General features: G+C 30.9%; 2 protein-coding genes across 2 annotated transcripts in view; one reads left to right on the forward strand and one right to left on the reverse strand.

Annotated features, from left to right (window-relative positions):
• Nucleotides 1-11,835, reverse strand: part of LOC111713764 (uncharacterized) — a 22,576-nt gene extending 10,741 nt beyond the window's left edge. The window contains exons 1-8 of the mRNA XM_023488711.1: nt 11,817-11,835; nt 11,294-11,432; nt 10,399-10,509; nt 8,126-8,195; nt 7,423-7,503; nt 5,321-5,386; nt 3,877-3,959; nt 3,064-3,163 (exon numbers count right to left, since the gene is read on the reverse strand). Coding sequence (XP_023344479.1) covers nt 3,064-3,163; nt 3,877-3,959; nt 5,321-5,386; nt 7,423-7,503; nt 8,126-8,195; nt 10,399-10,509; nt 11,294-11,432; nt 11,817-11,835 — 669 coding nt within the window. The remainder of the gene's footprint in view (nt 1-3,063; nt 3,164-3,876; nt 3,960-5,320; nt 5,387-7,422; nt 7,504-8,125; nt 8,196-10,398; nt 10,510-11,293; nt 11,433-11,816) is intronic.
• A 1,833-nt stretch (nt 11,836-13,668) lies between these two features.
• LOC111713763 (uncharacterized) lies at nt 13,669-15,557 on the forward strand. Its single transcript, XM_023488709.1, has 3 exons — nt 13,669-13,900; nt 14,281-14,341; nt 15,453-15,557. Exons 1-3 carry the CDS (start codon nt 13,737-13,739, stop codon nt 15,540-15,542), a joined length of 315 nt encoding a protein of 104 aa, XP_023344477.1. The 5' UTR covers nt 13,669-13,736; the 3' UTR covers nt 15,543-15,557.
• Nucleotides 15,558-15,989: the final 432 nt, after the last annotated feature.

Genomic DNA, 15,989 nt, shown 5'->3' on the forward strand with positions numbered 1-15,989 from the left:
GCCCCCCCCCCCCCCAGACAAATATATTTCTGTATGCAAGTCTTTGATGTAAGTCTCTAATGTAAAAATTCATTGAATTTGGCCTGGTAAAATATTTCAAACAGTGTAATAGAATTCTTTCAAATTTTAAAATTATCTGTGTCGAAAAAAGTTTTTTTGCACTGGTTGTTTAGTGTATTTACATTTGCGAATTTGATAAAACAGTGAAGATTATCTACGATTGGTTTTCGAATACAAGGTATATACCTTGGAATATGGAATTATGCTGATGACATTATTCTTCTATCCTAAAGAAGGAACAGTTTACAGGAAATGAGAAATTTGCACTAAATTGTAAACTAAAGTTTAGTACAAACGTGAATATAAACAAATCCAAGACTAGATGTGTTATTTTCAATAAATCTAATATTGATAGTAATAATGTATGTCCGATTATTCTGATGGTGTCCCATTATGTAGATGAATTTAAACATCTAGGAAATTTATTTCAATCAAATAATTCTATGTTCACAGATTGTAATGTAAAATGTGCCAAGTTTATATCAATAATTCACTCTTTGAATCAAGAATTTCATTTTTCTGAACCTACAATGGTTATTAAGTTTTATGATATATATATTATATGCATCTATTCTATATGTTTTCAATTTATAGGGATTTGTTTTGTGTTAACACTGTAAAATTGTATACTTCTTGGAATATTGCTATTCATATTTTATTTGGTTTGCCACGACAAACTCATAGATATTTTATTGAACTAATTTCTGAAAAAAATCATTTAAAAACTTTGTTGTGTAGCCGATTTGTATCATTTTGCAAATTTATGTGTAAAAGTCACAGCATCCAACAATTGATTGATTTGTGCAAAAATGACTAAAGAACAAAATCATTTAAGAATTTATCTAATATTGCAAATGAAAACTTTGTAGATAAACTGTCCTTGAACAAGTCTTTAGCAAAGTCAAACATGATTTACGCAAATCCGACTGAACATGCGTCAAGAAATCAAAATGGTTTAGACGGATTTACGCAAATCCGACTGAACATGCGTGGAGAAATCAAAATGGTTTAGACGGATTTACGCAAATCCGACTGAACATGCGTGGAGAAATCAAAATGGTTTAGACGGATTTACGCAAATCCGACTGAACATGCGTGAAGAAATCAAAATGGTTTAGACGGATTTACGCAAATCCGACTGAACATGCGTGAAGAAATCAAAATGGTTTAGACGGATTTATTTATGATGATAGAGCTGAAATTATTGACTATATATATGTAAAACTATTTTATTGTTTTCAACTAAATATTAATTCTATATTTATATGTTATATATCTTATTACTAGTTGCTTTTAAACTGTACCAATATAATTGTGTACGAATAAATGGAATAAAAAAATAAATATGCAAGTTTTAGCATTTCAGCTTGGCCTTCATCAAATCTGAACAACTTGAGATTCATATTATTGTTGTGCAAGAAAATTCTAATATTTGTTTAGGCCATGTTATTTCTTGTGTTGCAAAATGGAAATATTCAAAAACTTTTCTGAAAACAAATGTAATACAGAAATATTGATATTTGTAGATACATTGTGAAAACCAAGATATTCAAAAAGTTTGGAGCTAGAATATTACAGGTAAATCTAGTTTTTGCAATCTTGCTCTGGTTAATAATAAACAAACAGGTGGTTTAAATGAAATTTAATTCCCTTCAAGTTACTAGTTCATTTTAATGGTTTTACTGTTACTATTTTGCAACTTGGTAGTTCTTTTTGTTTCAAAAAAGAAGAAGAAAAAAAGCATACTACAATAGAGCAAAACACCCCCCCCCCCCAATAATTCGATCTTCTGAAATATGAGTTGTGTCCTAAAATATGTAATATTCACGAATATGTATAACTTGCTGTAGCTGCTTACAGGTTGGTATGGTACCTAACATAAACCGTAGTTTACAGAAACATCAGATAGAAGTTGATTGTGCTTCATAAATGACATTGCATCTTTCTTTAAGGTATATTTTTAGAATGAATTTTAAATATTGTTTTAATCAAGGATTCTAGGATGTGAGAACAAGCTACACTTACTCCCTTGAGAGTGCGACAAACACACTAAAGGCTGACTAGGGATGGACAAAACATCGCAAATAGACAAAAGGTTTTAAAAATATCCAAAAACTCCACTCACAAACAGAAAGAAGTTTTTAGTTAAAAAACAAATGGATATTGAAATTTCAACTTAATACGAATGAGTTGAAAAATTATTGATGATTATTGTTTGTAATATCTAAATGATTTGTTTGAAATTAAATTGATTTTTTAATGATCCGAGTTGAATGCTGCAACTTTCTGAATTTGTATGGATTCTACGATCTTCGGTATGTGTAGATTTTAACAATTTTCTCCTTATAGACGCAACAGACAGAAGTAAGATTAGTAGCGTTTAAAAGCGCTTATGTTTTGCTGTAAGCCTATACCCCCTTTCATTTTTCGCAAACAAAAGGAAATTGCTGATTTTTTGCGTACATTTTAAAGTTATAACAACAATGACATTTTTTAGAGATATTCTGATTTTCATTTTAGAATTTCCATCCGGGTAACCCCAATCAGATTGGGCCTGATTGGTTTAGCCGTTTCATCGTTATTTAATACAAAAAATAGTAAAAATCCTAAAATAAATGGTTTAGTCAATAACTATCTGTAAACTCGCAGATCAAAACATTACTTACATGCCCAGCTCTCAGGCTGCCAGCTATAACAATAATACCAACAAATATGGGAGATTCATTAGGGATTCAATTTTCCTGGTTTTGTAAACAATCTTAGGAAAGGTTTAGGGTATAAAATAATACTGCAAGATCAATGCATATGAAGGCCCACTTTTTTTTTGTTGGGTGAAGGATGGACCAACAAGAAAAAAATGAAGAACAAGAAATATAGCAATCTCAAATATTTCCATCTGATATCATATAAATATTTAAAAATATTGTAAAATTTAAATAGAATAAATCATTAAAGTTTAAATAAAAGGTTGGGTAGATTACAGGGAGTGTAGGTAGTATATACCTGGAGATTATAAAAGGTTGGGTAGATTACAGGTAGTGTAGGTAGGACTGATGGTGGAAAAGCTCCAACCAGAGAATTGATTTGAACATCAGCACAGTTTCTACAATATCATTAAATAATTTATATCGAACCTAACATTTTTTTGTTCAAAATAAAACTGGATCTTGTCTACCCCAATACCATACAACACAGCTAAATAAAAACAACTCCTTTTCCCCTGTCCTAAATTTTATTCTATTACTTCTTGGTCTGATTGTATTGGTCCTTATAGCAATCCATTAATCTAGTTTATAAACTTGAACAATTCAACAATTTGGAAACTATCCTTCAAGTATACCCACATACATCAAGAGTATCCAACTATCCTTGCTTAATGCTTATATAACCTCTTGTAAAACTAAATTTCAAACAATAATTACTTATCTATAATAATAGACTAAAAAACTGGCTCAGTCCCGGACGATACGTTTAATATTGCAAAAATCATCTGAATCTCAGAAAAAATTACAAGGACAAATGTAACATTTATGATTAAATTTATATCAACATTTGTTAAAACTTCCAGAAACTGCAGTAACATTAATGTAGACAAAGATATTGGGGTTTTTGGTGAATCTTACACGAATACTACGTACTAGCATGTAGAATAGTCAGCTTTTCCTTTTTCAAAGCTTGGTTTTAACTTTATGTTGTATAAAACATTCAAAATATTAACATTTTGGAATTTTGAAACAAAGTTAATGTTTTAGTTAGAACTGAATAAAAATGGTGTGCTTTTTATGTACTACACAGCCCTGAAAATTATCTAATTACCTGAAGGTCTCCTGATACCCGCACCCCATCCCTTCGGTTCCGTTGCTGCAGACACCCCAGGTGTTTCCTGTATAATAAGTCCACTACACAACACCAGCAATAGTTTATTTGTTTACAGTTTGTTTTTTTGCCAAATAATTAAATAAGCCACCAGATTACTACATCTAATGCAGAATCCATAATTTAACCTTGGAATTGTCTCATTTTAAGAGTTTCTGGTCGTCTTTATACAGTCTCATCCATTGTGGGTAATCCTGTACAATGATGAGAAAAAAATTGCCTTTTAGTTTGGTAAATATTGTACAATAATGAATCAGAATGTACACAGGGTTGTAATATTACAAATACCCTTGATTAAACTACATAACTCCTCATTTGAAGTTTATTGATAAGTTGTGGCATAATAGGAAATAGATTGGGAGTTACATTGATAAATCTATCTTTAATGCTTAAAATAATTGACTAAGGGGGATCTAGACTTCTACTGATTAATGAACCTAGATTTATTTTTAAACCTAATAAGTAGGGATGGCCAATAGCCAGATTCATTTTACAGAAATAATGTTTTTGGACTTTTACGACTTTTTAAGATTTTACGACAATATGAAAAGGTTTTTTAAAGTTGTAATCTGAAGAAGTTTGATTTTATCAAACATGCAAATTTGTTACTCTAGAAGAAAATATAAGGCAAAAACTATCTTTTAAAAACTTCTACAGAATACAATTTTAAATCGTTGCATCCTTCTCATATTGTTGTATAAACATTTAAAAGTCTCAAAATATTAAAAAATTTTGTAGAACGAATCTAGCTACTGCCCATCGCTACTAAATTATAGAAAAGTAAAATCTAAAAGTTTTCTTGAAATTATCATTCTCTTCTTAAATCTAACCTTTTCTTGAAAAAAATATTGAAAAAAAAGATATTTTAGCACAAAAGCTCAATTGAACCTTTTTTATCAAAAACTATAAAATATTTTTATTTTAGTTTTCATAAAAAGGATTTAGCAAATAACAACTGACAGTCAAATGTCAAGAAGAGTTTACAATTTGATAATCTTGCAACCAAGCTTGGACCAAACAATGACATTGCTATTTGTTAAGTGTTCTAATGATTTAAACTGGTAAAACTATGATATATTATTTTAAAGAACCATCAGTTTTGAATTTGAAATTGATATTTGATCCGAACAGGAAGTAGATTCCCATGAAATTTGCATTAAGAATATTTTATCTTGAAGGTCGGAATTCATAATATTTTCTTACTTGTGCTTGTTCTGTTTTACATTTCATTTGAGAAATTTAAGAAAATGTAGCTTTTATTCATATAAAAGTGCTTGTCCAAATCTATCATTCATTTGAAGCTAATGATGTATAGTTTCTGTGTACACTATAGGAAGAGAGGAAAAAAGCTTAAAAAATCTTTAAAATATACTATTGTTAGTCCCTGCATAACACACTGAGAACATGTCACACCAATCGGTAGATTCACTTTGTAGTTGAACACTGTGATCTAAACATTACTTGTTATTGTTCTTCAATTTTTATTCAAATGTTATAAAATTATAAAATTTTAAATTACGAGTAAGATTAAAGAATCAATAAAATTTGTAAATTAGAATCTTTAAAACATGAATGGATACTTGAAATTTGATAATCAGTATTTATAAATAGACTTCAGCCAAATTTTGAAGAGTTATAATTTAAAGATTTTTGAAGATTCAAATTTATTAAAAATTACGAGAGAAAAAGAAAGGAAAATTTTAAAATCCAGATTGGTCTAAAACAAACCCAAAACAACAGTGGCAAATCATGCTTTCAAGCTCAGATTTTATAATGTTTATCGGAGATGAAAATCACACAAGGCAAATAAATATATATACAGGGTGTCCCACGAAACATGACAGTTGGTATAAATAGTTTAGAATGTCTTCTTCCATAATTTTATAAGTTTTTTTTATACGAAAGACAATAATAAAAATATTATTTAGGAGTCATTAATTTGTAACATTAATTTCAAAGTAAAATATACTAGAGCAAAAGATTTTTTAAACGAAATAAACTGCAAACAGCCTTTAATATCTAATACAGTGTATGGAAGACGACATTCAAAACTATTTATCAACTGTCATGTTTCGTGGGACACCCTGTATATAAATATATTTAGCTATATATATATATATATATATATTATTGTAAAACATCAGTTTAACCATATTTATTAACTGAAGAGGAGCAATCCGAAATAATTTTTATCAATAAATATAAAAACTGAGAAGCCGATCTGATTATTGCTTCATACTATCATGGGAACCCATAGTTACTCCCGCCGTTTACCCGCACTTGGTCGATTTTACCGGGAAACTAAATTTAGGCTTTTAAAGTCGACCTACTCAATTTATAACTGTAAAACCAAGCTAAGACCATTCCTTTGATTCTCCCGAGTTCCCTAGTCAAAATTTGAGGCAAATCGATCCAGGGGTTTCTGAGTTATGATCGGACAAACAAACAAACAGACAGACAAACAGAGATCACTACTTTATATATATATAAAGATATAATTATAAATGTACTCTACATAGTTGCATACTTTGAAAGTACGAATTCATGTCACTGCAAAACTTTTCTCTATTTTGCAACAAATAAAAATGTTTGCAAACTCATCCCCTCTTGTGGGCTGGGTTTACAAAGATTGGAAGATGTGAGATGCAGGAATTCAAGTCAAGTTTAAAAAGTTTAGAACTTCAAGTTTAAACTTTCATAATAGTTTGTATGGTTGAGTAGAGGAGAGAAATGTTCATTGAATTTTTCCAGTTCTAGTCAAGGTCATTCTAAATACAGGGTTAAAAATTAAAGCAATTAAAAAAGAAAATTAATATTTATCTATCTATCTATATAATATAACAAGACATTGTATATATATGTTGCCTATAGCCGGCAAAACGGCTAAACAATATTCAATTTTTTTTTTTTTTCCAACATTTTTAGAACTAATTTTTTTCCTACGGGCAACGCCGGGCCGTTCAGCTAGTCTTATATAATATCGTTAAAATAAACCATTAAGAGATTAAAAAAATATGTACAAATAACAAAAAAAAATACCTTAACCCCATCTTCCTGTTTGTGTATACGTTTGTCATGGTTGTGAGTTTCCGAATTCCAATAAACGTTTCAGAACCAATGGTAAGTTGAATTAGGGTTCCTGCTTTGGAACCCATTTTAACCCATGAATAGACAATTTTGCATTTTCTACATAATACTTGTTTCTTTGACTTTATATTTTAGATATCAAACTACTACAAATCTTTTAGATTATTTTCGACGAATTTTGAATTTAGGAGTAAAATAAGATCAGACATAAATTTTGAAGGGAAAATAATAAGGACCCAAGTAGTGCTTTGCAATCAGAAAGTTTCAAGTCATAATGTTGTTGAGGAAATAAACTGTTATTGTATTTTGAAAGTTTAAAAACATATTTTTCTTCGGATTAAAATGATTGTTATCCATCCTGAACCTAAAGTTTGTTTCAGTCCAATAAAAAAGATTTACCTTAGGAGAGTCTAAAGGAACATAGAACTTATGAGATCTAACATTATTTGCCAGTACAAGAGGGTGCTTGTCAAAACACTCCTGAACAATTTTAATGCAATATTATTGTTTTGAACAACTGAACCGATCAACATGTAAATTGCTGTCAATTATAGAAAAAATAGAAATTCTAAAAAAATAAGAAATAATAAGTTTATACAAAAACAAGACATGTAACAAGTTTCAGACAACCAGATAGTTTCACTTAAAGGGACTTTATCCGTAATTTAAACAATTTACAATTTCATCTTGGACTTAACATAGAGAGGACAGAGAACTCTGTGCGTTTAGCGCTTACATAGTGTTTAAATTGCCATTAAACGGGTGAGTTTGCTGACGTTACATGTAATTGTATACCTTGAAAATACTGACTATTTTATGTCCAAAATGATGTTTAAAAATTTAAAAAGTATATTTTCTACTATTTTGGGTTTAACAATACAAGTGGCCTTCTTTAAGAAGAGGGCCACTTGAAATTACGCCTTAAGTCATTTCAAGTTACAAAAGAATGCAGTAATTGCTGAAAAATTAGTTTTAGATCTAACAATTTTTGATTCAAAATGAAAATCCTTTTTCTGTTTGTTAATATGCATAGAGGTTCATTTAACTTTTCATTTGATTTAATTTGAAAAAATGTCAATTAGTTCAAAACTGTGTTTTATACCTGGGTGGCGATAGTGTTTTTTCCATTGATTGGGCAGAGTTTTAGTTCAAAATGTCCCCAATGGTTAGCACTACAGATCATGTATATTTTTTATTAACATTTTACATAGATCCAGACTGCTATGAAAAGTAGCATCAATTTTTGAGACTGGGACGCCTTGGTCTTTGATTTTACCATATTAACTCATTTATATATTTGTGCAGCCCTATACATGAACATTTTATAGCACTTGTTTTTTGATTTGGTAAAATGTTCATAAACTTACAATGCCACACACTGGTAGAAGAACCCATATGGTTGGTTGCCCACCCCTACATAGTTCATGAGAAATATCAGCACTTGCCCACCCCTACATAGTTCATGAGAAATATCAGCACTTGCCCACCCCTACATAGTTCATGAGAAATATCAGCTCTTGCCCACCCCTACATAGTTCATGAGAAATATCAGCTCTTGCCCACCCCTACATAGTTCATGAGAAATATCAGCTCTTGCCCACCCCTACGTCATTTGAACTTTAAAGATCTAAGGAGCAGGAGAGTTAATTAAAAATAATTAATGGATATAAAACTTCAAAGTAACTTTTTCATAATCTTTTAATTACACTATTTCTCAGATGTAATTAGAGGTCCATTAACAGGAAACCTGAAGGAGACACTTATATTTTTCATTATTTTCATTATTGTTATTTTGCTCCTTCAGTCCAAGACTAAATATAAGATAAAAACAGAATTACAGAATTAAAGTCCACTTTTATAAATCCCTTTTATAATTTTTAGTGGAAATTTTTTTTAAATATAAATTCTTGTTGCACCCAAGAAATGTATAGACCAGGGACCGCCATATCACATGCGTCAAATCTGTGTATGCAGTGGGAGGAGATCAAAACAAAGAATTCAGGGGCAACGCATCATTCTTGAGGGGAAAGTGCCCAAGGGGTGGAATAAAGATATATTGCTATTGTATTTTCCATATTGAGCAGACAGCCGAAAATAATATCTATTCGCTCTAACTTGATATATTAACTTGTTTTTTGTTGGACTGTAATATCACATCAGAGCTTTAGTCCTTTCCCTTCAACTTCTGTGGGAGCAAAGGGTGTGTTTACATTCCTCCCACAGTGTACAGTACACAATTTGCGTATATCTGAGTTGAACGTTCCTGTATATAGTTCCTTGGTTGCACCCATCAGACTAAGTTCAAATCAAATTTTATTTTGTAAGTTTTTCCTCCACATGAAAACTTTCACAATTTTAAATTCTTAAAAATTTATTCATATTACCAATTAGAAATCGGCGCAAAAGGGAAAATGGTTAAAGCCACACAATTTTCTGAATAAACATTTTTAAAATGCTTTTTTTACATTATGCACATACATTTTATATACATTGTTTACTTCAATCAACAAATTCCGCAGTTTCGCATAGATCTCATAAAAAGTATTTCTATTTATATATATTTTGCTAGATCATTTTGCCCCTTTATTTAAAAATCTTAATTTATGACAATTTGTATCATTTTAGCATAGGTGGTAGTATTTGTTTAGATTAATAACATTACAGATAGAACACTAGATGTATTTTTTAAATTTGCTGTTTTTTTAGTTCACAATAACCCTGATGCAGAAGCCCAAAGGAGCTACGCGTATGCTTTCCCTGTGTTTTGTAATTGATTGCGGCATGTGCGTTTAACTCCTTTGGGCTTCTGCCTCACAGTTATTGTGAACGAGCAACCCCTAAATCTTGAAAAGACGACATTAAGTGTTCAATCTGTATGGTTCTTAATCTATGGCTAAAAATATCAAATTTTCAACATTGCCTCGAGTTTTGAAATAAACGAAAGATTCCTTTACATTTACTATTTTATGTCTTATTCCGAGATAAAGTAAAGTATCTTATTGTATACATGTATGAACATTTTTTCCCTTATATGATATTTTAAAGTTTCAAACTTAAAACGTTTCTGTTGTTATCTTATTTTTATTTTGTTATTATCCTTGGTTCTTATTGTTAATATCAGAAAATTTAAGCTTTCAAATATAAAATTTGGAACTTGAAACCAACATAAGAGATGGGGGGTTGTATGTAGAAGGAGGCGACCCCCAGCCTATTTTGAGCTACAAAAAAGAATATTTTTTCGTATCAATATAATTTATCGTGAATGTTTCTTTAGGAGAGCGGTGCAGGGATAAAATAAAAATGTTACTTCTATATAGCCTTGTTCCTCAATTTTACAATCTAAAATTGTTTTCTTTAATATCAAATATACTTTTCCTGATATCTATTTCAATATCAATAGTCTGCCCCATGCTGTATCGTCTTCCAATAATTCCGTTTCCATATTTGCCGCCGCCCTCGTGGGACCGGGGGATAGGTTCGTCAAACCTTTACAAGTAAACTTCAATATGATTTAGTTTAAAGGGACTGTAAACGTAATTTCAAGAGATCCTCCATTTTAAGAGAAGCTAGTCTGATTCAGAATGGTATCCTTTCAACCCTTATCTGATCATTGAATCTGGAAATTCCGTGTAAAAAACATCTTTCATAAATAGCTCCTCTAATCAATCAAAGGTTTAAAGAGTACCCAGATGAATCGGACTTGTCATACGTTTACAGTCATTTTTGATGGAGTTAAATTAAAGATGGAGTTAGATAAAAGATGGAGTTGAATTAAAGATGGAGTTAAATAAAAGATGGAGTTAAATAAAAGATGGAGTTGAATAAAAAATGGAGGTAAATTCAAGAAGAAGTTAAATTCAAGATGAAGTTAAATTAAAGATGGAGTTAAATTCAAGATGAAGTTAAATTCAAGACGGAGTTAAATTCAAGATGGAGTTAAATTCAAGATGGAGTTAAATTCAAAATGGAGATAAATTCAAGATGGAGTTAAATTCAAGATGGAGTTAAATTCAAGACGGAGTTAAATTTAAGATGGAGTTAAATTAAAGATGGAGTTAAATTAAAGATGGAGTTAAATTCAAGATGGAGTTAAATTCAAGATGAAGTTAAATTCAAGATGGAGTTAAATTCAGGATGGAGTTAAATTCAAGATGGAGTTAAATTAAAGATGGAGTTAAATTCAAGACTGAGTTGAATTCAATATATTTTCAAGATGGCTCGCAGTCTTAGATAAATAAATATAGCTTCTTTTAAGTGTATTTGCTTTTACCTGTCCCCGCAAACCCCGCATTTTCCTTTGTTTTCATCCCATTGGACGGAAAACCCGCCACAATACAGCTCGTTATCGTTGTAGTTCACGGGGTTCGGGAATCCAAATCTAAATTGAAGAAAGTTGGATGTTTTCAAATCTAATTAAAAATTTCAAATCTTTAAGATCATCATGCATATATCAAAGTCTTCAAAGCTTCGAATATAAAAATAAAAGTAAAAATCGTTCTATGAAACCAAGAAAGTTTGTCCTTTTCGCTTTTGGGTGTTAAAAGAAATGGTCACAAAGGCGTGCTAGTAATTCTGTATAAAATGAACTTCTTCAGTTTAATCTTGATATTGAATTTATTTTAAAAATTATGTAAAAACAGTATTATATAACTAAACCATCCCGTGAACTACTGAATTTAAATAATTGTACAATGTAAAGTACTTGCCAGAGATAAGAGAGTTACAGAGAGCGATTAACACCTATAATATGCGATATTTTCCACAGCATGTTTTATTGTGTACAAGTACTGTACACGACCAATCAGGAGACATCTTTATTCAGGGATATTGATGGATCCTTTGAATAGGAAATGCAAAATCTTTAAAAATAGACAATATTCATAAACGTTATGTTTTATGTTTAGAATTGAGTATTTCTTTATAAAGTTGTAAAACTTAACCCCTGAATGCAACAAGTGGCCGTTAGATGTCTGTCAGTCAAAAAAGCATTATATGGAACTGTAGCATGGCGTGCCGGGACACTATAGGCCTACTCAGCTTATCCCAGGGATTAAGGAATAGAAGGGAGAGACAACTGACGCGGTTCGCCCTACCATATGATTATACATGCTTTGCAGACGGTACTCCATTTTATATCGAGCTGTTTGGTTTCTTTAGTAGGGCCCCACAGGAAAAATATGTATTGGCGAAACTGGTCAAAGAAAATTGAGCCAATACATATTTTTCCTGTAAAAGCATGTATAATCATATGGTAGGGCGAACCGCGTCAGTTGTCTCTCCCTTCTATTCCTTACTCCCTGGCTTATCCAGGTAGAGTGTATGAGCCGTCTGTGTAGTCTGTGGAACATGCATAAGAATAGCCTATAAAGTACTTTCTGTACAGACGACTAGACAAGCAAATTTTATCACACATTCCCCAACCCAAGCTTCTGGGAAACACTGGAAATAAAAGGAACATGAAAGAGTTGGATAAAAGGCTGAAAATCAGAATACTCCTCAAGGGATGAATATAAAAGAAATTCAGAGGAGGGGGAAATATTCAAGAAAGAAGCTAATTCCCGCAGGGGGGGGGGGGACATTCGCATAACAGGAATATTATTCAGCTTAGAAGGAGAAAGTAGGTTGAGAACATTTTTGCAAAATTTAGATTATCAGAAAAGAACAAGGGGTTTATAGAATAGATCCATGGAAAGGTTAGAAAGAATTTAATCTGCCCAGTAAGTGTATACAGTGACTATACAGTGCAAATAGATTATCAAGTACAATATCAAGTACAATAGGAGAAATGAACCAATTATACACGACGTCACAAGTGTCAAATATAACAAGGAAAACGAAATTTTCTCATATTAGCTGACATGTTTTCCAAGATTAAATAAAAAAGTGTAAAAACAGAAAATAAAGGACACATAAAGCTGCACATATTTTACTATAAGATAAGCACTAAAATTGGAACTATTATTCATAATTTTGTCGGACACAAAAACTGAGTTGACACTTGTGACGTAAAAATACAGCTGTACTGAGAGTGTACAAATTCTACGTTGTCATCTATTGTATTAGAATCTATTTGGTACAGTGTATAGTGAGCACAAAGAAATGCGAAATTATTGTCGGCTTTTTTTTGATAATTCGAAATGCTTTTAAAAATGTGCTTTAGACAATTATCAAGTGCAATGCGTGTAAAAATACACTAAAAGTAAAGTTAATGCCAAAGAAGTCCAATGCAAAGTCTGTGTTCTACTTTTTCTTATCTGTAATTTTTAGAAGTAGGTGCGTTTCTGTTACGGTTTAAAAAAAAGAATTTAGAATACAATTTCGTTCCATTAATGATTTAATTCGTTATCATTGTGAATATCTTTTAATCTTCAATTATTATTCTTCTTCTGGCAGGACCGTTTGGGCATTTTTTGTAGACATCCATGGGTGGCCGCGGGGGTGTTATAGGCAAATAAAATCTAAAATTTTTTTTTCAAATTCTTTTTTCAAATTTTTTTTTTCAATTTTTTTTAGCCATAAGGGTATCCACAGTCATTGCTAAAATCATTATCTAAGACTAAGCACGGGTAAAGGGTGGGAGTAACTATAATTAACTTGCCCCTGGGCAACCCCGGGCAATAATTCAGCTAGTTATTATTATTATTATTATGCAAATAAAATCCCGATCAGAGTCCTTTTTTTAGGTGTTAAGACCTCAGGCTCAAGAAGATGATATGAAAACATTCAGTACTGCCAGGGACTTCAATGTACTAGAGGTGTATGTGCATCCAAAGTTTGAGGAGATAAAAGATGTAATAACCTATGACTTTGCTTTGTTAAGATTGGACTACCCTATTGCTGATAATGCATATGGTATCGGATTTGCTTCAAAATATAGGAAAGTGATTATTGAGCTTGGTAAATTAAAGTTTAAAACTACAAAATTTCAATCCAATGAATTCTGTTTGATAACAAAGCTAAGTTTGAAATATCAAAGGGTTTCACTATCAGGTTGTAAAGATGTAAGGATTTAAGTGTGTTACAAAGACTCAATACCTTATCGAACTATTTAAAGATTCAATGTTCCAAAAATATTGGATTACTACATAGCACATACTTTAGGAAATCACCAATTACAAAATATTAATTAAAAATTTCAAAAATTTCACAAGATCCAGAGGAGGTTATCAGGGTTATTGTTTGGTACAATACGAGTTTAATGACTTTAGTTTCTTACATTTTTTACATTTTTCAAGCTTCATAATGATATTTTGTTAGCCCAGAAGAAATAATGCCAATATGTCTTCCTTCCAACAAAAACTTTCAAGATATTGAAAAGGTAGTATCATGTCTTTCAGACCTTTGCTAGAATAATATTTGTTAAAAATCATGTTAGACGATATTCCTAAAAGGGAATAATCAGCAGAGAATGGTTACTAAAAGTAAAAAGTTTTGTTGAAGAAAATTACCGGCAATGTATGGTAGTTGAACTGAAATGTAGTATTGTGGAAATTTTTCCACGATGTATAATTGCTGAGTTTAGGCGTAAAGTCGATGTTCAAAATCATTAATTTGGGTGGGTCGTTTTGAGAATCGATTTTTGAAAAATTACTAAATAAAGACGACGAAAAATAAAGTAAAAATTATACAGTAAACTAATTAAATGCTTAGGAATATATTTCTCAAAATTTGTCGATAAATCAATGTAAGAATCAATTATTTCGTTTTCATCATAATATTGAATTTCTTATTCTTTTCGAATTTGTACGCAGATTTCTACAAATTCTTCAAATGTCGTCTTTTCAATGAAAATTAAAAAATCTAAAGAGAATGCATGTTAAGAATGAGAGATTACAGAAACTAATAACTAAATAAAACTAATTATATTCGATGATAAGAGTTAACTTTTCTTTATTTTCTCAACTTGTACCTAAACAACTAATTAGTTTAGTGTAAAATTTTTGTTACATTTGCGTAGACATGTTAATTGTACCGACCGAACCGACCCTAATTGATAATTTTGAACGTCGACTTCAGTGACTATACGTAGTAGAAACTTTTTCAGGTCTTAAATGAGTCCTAAATAAATGTCCACAATACTACATTTTCAGTTTAACCACCATACATTGCCGGTCACTCTCTTTTAACAGAAAAGATCAACAAAAAAGGGAATTTTAAAATTAAATGAGTAATGACAGTATTGTTGAAAGAAAATTAAGATATAGCTTTATTAACAGAAAAGGCATACTCATGTTCTAAAATTGCAGGGGTGGCATCCTTCATGTCTTTTGACAACTTTACATTACAACATTAAAATCAATTTTGGTCTAAATTAATCTCAATTTTTTTCCTACAATGTGACCATTTTATTATAACCCCTGCTTTCTCTAATCCCTCTTAAGCTTTTTTATTAAAACTCTGAGAAAAAATCATGCTAATTTTTTGATTAGAGTGTAACCGTAGTTGGTTCAGGGTTAGAAAGAGCTAATTGTATTACAACATCACAAGGTAATTCACAACAACAACAACATTATGTTTAACATCTTGACACCATTGTTAATACCAGCCACAGATAACCAGACTGTGCATATGCTCTGCCTGGATAGGCTGAGCAGGCCTAAAGTGTCCAGGCAAGCCAAGGTACAGTTCAATATAAGGTTTTATTACTGCCATCTGACGACCAATTGTAGAATATAATACCCATTCAGGGGCTAAGTTTTACAACTTTTAAAGAAATACTCGAATTTTAAACATGAAACATAAATTTATGAATTCATTCTATGTTTGAAGATTTTGTATATCTGCATATCCAAGGCAATGAATGTAAGGCAAGGAAAGTCATTTCAGTGGTGTACGCATTTTTTTTACTGCAGTGTACTGTCTTTGGGTTCAAATATAAACACAAGAGTAGGGGTGTCACAGCCTGACATGGGATCCATCTTTCAAATAAAAAATCAATGATTTATTCTGGTCATAGGAATTTATAA

Source organism: Eurytemora carolleeae, unplaced genomic scaffold (genome assembly GCF_000591075.1).
Source record: "Eurytemora carolleeae unplaced genomic scaffold, Eaff_2.0 scaffold1470, whole genome shotgun sequence".
NCBI classification, from domain to species: domain Eukaryota; kingdom Metazoa; phylum Arthropoda; class Copepoda; order Calanoida; family Temoridae; genus Eurytemora; species Eurytemora carolleeae.